The sequence below is a fragment of the Cydia amplana genome, chromosome 22 (genome assembly GCF_948474715.1).
Source record: "Cydia amplana chromosome 22, ilCydAmpl1.1, whole genome shotgun sequence".
Lineage (NCBI taxonomy): Eukaryota > Metazoa > Arthropoda > Insecta > Lepidoptera > Tortricidae > Cydia > Cydia amplana.
The window spans coordinates 276,145-282,281 of record NC_086090.1 but is presented as its reverse complement, the minus strand read 5'-3'; the positions used below and the strand labels follow the sequence as shown (position 1 = coordinate 282,281).

General features: G+C 37.7%; 2 protein-coding genes across 2 annotated transcripts; both read right to left on the bottom strand.

Moving 5' to 3' along the window:
• Window positions 1-930: 930 nt before the first annotated feature.
• LOC134658486 (uncharacterized) lies at window positions 931-1,746 on the bottom strand. The gene has a single exon (XM_063514171.1). It carries the CDS (start codon window positions 1,744-1,746, stop codon window positions 931-933), a length of 816 nt encoding a protein of 271 aa, XP_063370241.1.
• A 2,091-nt stretch (window positions 1,747-3,837) lies between these two features.
• On the bottom strand, window positions 3,838-5,190 carry LOC134658485 (uncharacterized). The gene has a single exon (XM_063514170.1). The coding sequence runs from the start codon at window positions 5,188-5,190 to the stop codon at window positions 3,838-3,840; it is 1,353 nt and encodes a 450-aa protein (XP_063370240.1).
• Between the last annotated feature and the right edge of the window lie 947 nt (window positions 5,191-6,137).

The window sequence follows — 6,137 nt, the reverse complement described above, 5'->3', positions numbered from 1 at the left end:
AAAACAATATTTTTCTCTTACCTATACATCAAAACGACGCAAAAAAGTAATAACATTACAATTTTCTCCGCCGCTTCCTTGATTTAAGAAGGGTAACTTTTTAGGGGACTCAATACCCCCATCAAGGGTCGCCAACCACCATAACAGGAGCCCCGTCCACCCGCACTTTTACCCGGAGTTTCTTAAAGATGGGCGCCCAAAAAACGCTGGTTCCTTTTAGGGGGGAAAGAAGGAATAAATGAAGGCCCCTGTTTTAAATTGCTAAGACGGGGGGTTGTGTTGTTCTTTAATTTTGTTTAGGTATTACGTTTTTACGTGTGTGCGGACGGGGGCGGTGAAATTAATATTTCCCTCCGTTTGACGTCTACGGTTACAGGTTACAGCGGCTGTTTGCGGCGATCTTGGTCCAACGATTAAATGTATGGTCTTCGGTTTGTTTTGATTGCTTAAAAAGACGATAAACTTGTTGGATACTTATTTTGCTCTGAAAATTAGCTTAAGATGATGTATATATTTGTTTTCACTTTACATAAGTGCTTGTTGCTAGGCCTATATGCTAAAATAAAAGTTGTAAAACAAGGATGAGTTTTTAATTAGTTGTTAAGGTAACTTTTGTATGGTTTATACATTATATTGTCTGCTTAGAGTATCGTAAATAGAAATTGATTAGTGAAATGAGTATAATTACTTAGTTATCAAGGTAATCTGGATGTAGACATTTGTAAAATTTTCTGGTACCTATATTTAATGAAAATACAATGTAGGTGAAATACTAAAGGTTAAATCACATTAACAATCGAGTCTGTCGTGAATTTATTTTGTACATGTAATTATGTGTTAAAAACGCGTAAGCTTTAAATGTTATATTCTAAAGGTTGATACCAATTTAGGCACTACCTCTTTTCTTCTTTTCCTTTGCCTTATCCCACATTAGGTGGGGTCGGCTCTCCTTATCTTTAGGCGCCAAGACGATCTGTCTTCAGTTGTCGGGTCGGGTAGTTGGGTTTTTTCTAATAGTTTGGCCATACTCGTCCACCACGTCAGAGGGGGCCGTCCTTTACCTTTTTTGCATTCAGGCAGAGCCAGCGCTTTTTGCACGACATGGTCGTCGTCTCTCCGCATAACATGGCCGTACCACCTTAGGCGGGTTTCCGTAAGTTTTTCGGAGACGGGAGTGACTTTGAAGCTGCCTCGAATAAATTCGTTTCGTATCTTATCTATTCTTGTAACTCCACCTGACCATCTAAGCATTTTCATTTCGGCCACATGTAACTTTTTGACGTGTGTTTCTTTAACGGGCCAGCATTCAGCCCCATATAGCATTGCTGGTCTCACTGCAGTTTTGTATACCTTGCCCTTTGTACGTATGGGCATTCGTGGATCACAAAGGACTCCGGTGAGTGTCCGCCATTTTTGCCATGCGATATTGATTCTGTGGGAAACGTCTACTTCTACATTCGCGTCATTTGTTATAACCGAGCCTAGATATTTAAATTGGTTAACTTTTGGTACTTGTGTTCCATCCGGGTAGTAGAGATTGCATCTGTTTGCCACATTGCTATAGTTGCATTCAAGATGTTCGGTTTTCGATCTACTTACTCGGAGTCCCGCGTTTTCTAAAGTAGTGATCCATTTGGTTAGAGTTGTTTGCAGGTCTTCGGCACATTTGGAAACAAGCGCGATGTCGTCGGCATATAGGGGGTTCCAAGGTAGTTCCTGCTGAATGGGTTTCGTGATATAATCCATGACTAGGGTAACGGCACCAGTGGCCAGCCGGGTACCAGTGGTCAGCCTTTTGAGCCGTTTATTGGTCATAAATATCTGGTATATTCGTTTAAACAAATCGCGAGTACTCAAATAGGAGCTTTGATTCCTTATTGGTTAATACGTCACACGACAAGTGCGGTGAGGGAACGGGGGGAAGAAATATACTCGTTCATACAGGTGCTGTTTGTCGACGAGTGCAATAGTGTCATGTCGGCCATATTTTTTACTGCACGTGGGGTTCTCTTAACAGGCAAGAAAAACTATGTTTTAATGTTAAAAGTTATTGTTTTTGTTAATGATTGGTTTATTTATTAGTTTATCTATTAAATTGCATTATATTTGAATGAAAATATCAATATTTCACTTATAAATTGAGGGGGCTGGCCACTGGATAACACTTTTTTCCAAAGAATCCAGTGCCCAGCCCCCCACGGCTGACCTTTGGGTTATTCGTTTATTTTATTATTTTCGAGCCAATGCGACCGTTAGGACCGTTAAATTTACATTTTCAAATTTAGTTAGGCATGCCCTAGTCAATTTAAAGTAAAACCCAGTAGTCAGCCGCATTTGAAATAACGTTTTAATGCGGCTGAGCACTGGGTTTCGCGGATCCAGTACTCAGCCATTGGCCTTGCTTGGTACGTCGTCGCCAAAAATATGTCCACATTTTTAAACCCTATCTCATTGAAATAAGGTTCAAAAGTGTATACATATTTTTGACGTTACTATACATAACTATCATTTTGCTGTTTCCTGGTCGGTATATGACTTTGTTTATTAATGATAATTAGATCTGCATAGACTCGATTAATTATTTTTTACCGAATACCTACTAGGAACATAATTATATATTACCTGATTTACCTCATTAATTTTTGACGGATTAATTATTAGAAAATAAATATTGCGATTCTTAGTTTGCAAGAATAATTTTAGTTAATTAAGTACCTATGGCCAACAAATTTCGTGTCATAAGAATTGTATGTACCTATAAGATTTTTTATTTATTAAATAAGTAAACAAGTAGGTAAATAATACATATGTATATGCAAAAAAATTATAAACTAAAATTAAAAACTACAACTAACTACAATAACAATAACTAAAATAGTTCTACATGACATAAAAGCTCTCCAAGGGGACTCTACGTGTTGAATCTGTGTCCCCACGCAAGCCTATCAAAAAACCGGGATTATAGGCCCGTGATATCCAAGGAGATACAAATAAACTAAAATAGTAATAAAAAATAGATATTTGTATAACATCGTTGATTTTGATATATGCAAAAAATTATAAACTAAAATTAAAAACTACAACTAACTACAATACCTAACGATAACAAAAATTATAAAGAAAAAATAAATATTATAATATCGTTGATTTTGATATAAATATTAGTGATTTTGACCTAATTATTATGAATAGTTTATATAGGCTGAGTACTGGGTACACAGAGGCTGCTTACTGGATTTTGGAGGCTGACTACTGGAGAAAAGTGCCATTTTTTGTTTAAACTTAATTAGAGATATTATAAAGAGGATTGTTATTTTTTTAAATATTTTGTTTTAAAACTATGATAAACAATTGATCTAACCATGTCATTTGTTTAATTATCCGACTAATCCTGTAGAAATGCCAAACGTTCAAACTTTAAAAAGTCGTTATAAGGCTGACTACTGGTGCCTTTACCCTATATTAAATAATTGGGGGCTTAACGCTGATCCTTGGTGGACTCCCACTTCGACCGCGAAATCTTTGCTCAATCCGGTAGGACTTTTGACTTTCGTGCGGATGTTGGAGTATGTGTCCTGAACCAAGCGTATGTAGTCCTCGGGTATTAGATGTTCCCTCATTGATTGCCACACAAGTCTTCTCGGTACCCGATCGAACGCCTTTTCCAGGTCTATGAATATAAAGTGCAAGTCCTCCTTATTTACGCGATGTTTTTCCGTCAATATTCTCATGGTCTGTATTGCGTCTGTGGTCGATTTTGATGGGGTAAAGCCAAATTGATTCGGTGTAATTACGCAGATGTCCATAAGGCGTTTGTTTAGTATGCGCTCCCACAGTTTAAGAGTATGTGAGGTTAGTTTTATCCCCCTGTAGTTGCAGCAGTGAGTTATGTCCCCTTTGTTCTTGTAAAATGGGACTTTGCCGCCAGGCCTCAGGAATAGATTTAGTTTCCAGTATTATGTTAAAAAGTTTAGTTAGCCACTCTATTGCCGATGGTCCCACAGCCTTCCAAAGATCGGCCGGAATTTCATCAGGGCCTAGCGCTTTTCGATTTTTCATTTTATTGACGGCTTGCTTAACTTCTTGTATAGTAACCTCGTGAGTTGGGCCTTGAACTGGTGGTAAGGGATTAAACTCCTGGCTCGGGAACTCCTCATTGAGTAGTTCGTTGTAGTACTCGAACCACCTGCCATTTATATCTTCATGAGAGGTAAGTAGTGTATTGTTCTTACTTTTAATAAACTTATTGGATTTGACGTCTAATGTAGCTCTGTTTCTATTTTTAGCTACCTTAAAGATATCTGCGTCCGTTTTGGCATTCTCAAGATCCCTGTAAAATCCCTCTCGTGCTTCGGCCCTGGTTTGTGCCACACACCTTTTGGCATCCTTCTTTGCCTTCATGTATTTATCTCGGTCGTGGTCCAATCGAGAGCTTTGCCAGATTTTGAAAAGATCCTTTTTGTTTCTAAGGGCTTCTTTTACTCTATCATCCCACCATGAGGGGTCTTTGTTCGTGCTTACGCCTCCTTTCGAAACTCCCAGTGTAGTTCTTGCTTCCTTTGTGCAATGGGCTTGGAATTTGGACCACATCGAGTCAGCATTTTGGTACCGTGTTTCCATGTCTTGTGCCAGGTAGTCGCGCATTTTACTGAGGAGGAGCTTGCCTTTTGGGCCAGTTAGTTCTTTCCATTTTATTTTTGGAGTTCTATCCACTAGCATCTTAATGGGCTTTGGCAACTTGAGCACCGCTACTAGAAGCCTATGTTGTGACGTTAATGACTCTCCTGGGATCACCTTACAATCTCTGAAACCGCACTTCAATTTTTTGTCTGCAAGTATGTAATCTATCTGAGATGAATTTCCTCCACTGCTATAGGTAATGAGATGAGTATCTTTCTTTTGAAACGCGGTATTTATTATAACAAAATTGTGCCTTGAAGCAAATCCCAAAATCTTTTCCCCTTCTTTATTTATGGTGCCATATCCATAACCACCGTGAAAACTACTGTAAGTACTATTGAAAGCGCCTACGTGACCATTGAGATCGCCCAGAAGAAGTTTGGTTTCTTTGTCGGATATATTTATAATCACCTCGTCTAGGTCTTCCCAAAAGGCTTCTTTATCCAGATCTTTGCAACCCACTTGGGGTGCATAGGCGCATATGACGTTTAATATTGATTGATTATCCATAGCTAACTTAATTGCAATAATACGATCCGACTTTCTTTCAATATGAACAATTCTATTTTTGAAGTGAGGGTCCAGGACTATGCCAACTCCATTTTTCCCATTATCCTGGCCATGGTAATAGACGGCAATTTAGGCACTACCTAATAATTTAAATATTAGTGATAGGTACCAATTAATTTAAATGTAAAGCAGGTACTTATATTTTAGTTTCTTACTTAAATCTTAAAAAAACAGCGTCATACCGTTTTTTTTTTTCATTTTCTGTAACTTTTCTGCCTTCCGCGGCTAGTTTGTTTCTTATCTTTCATTACAAATATAACTATACTACTCGATCCACTACAGTATCATTGAATCAATACTTTGACGAGCAGACATTTTTAAAAGCACCCTTTCTTACCCTTCCAAGTACCTCCCCTAGCACATAACAAAATATAAAGAGGGTGAAAAATCCCCACCATTACATTAAAAGATATAATTAAGGAGCCCCCCGGAGGGAAATGCGCCTTCTTTTGACATTTTAAAGGGGCTTTCTTAAGCCCTCGGTACTGTTAAATTGTTAGAATTGACGATGGAGGTATTAAATATTTATGTTTTTGTAGTTTTAATCGTGAGGAAATGTTCTGTTATTAGAATATGTATTTAAATCACATTATCACGAATACATTTTATGATTTCATAATATCAGTTGCTATTAGAAAGCCTAGTTAAAGGCCTAGGCCTAGGTTAGTTTAAGGCCTAGTTTCCCCTCCGGGTTGGAAGGTCAGATGGCAGTCGCTTTCGTAAAAACTAGTGCCTACGTTAATTCTGGGGATTCATTGACAAGCGGATTTTTTAAATATTTTTTTTATGTTTGACGGTTTTTTTGTGAAATTCTTAGTTTTGAATTTGATCTGTATATTATTATGGAATAATATTGACATCAATTAATTGCTCTGATAATTAGCTTA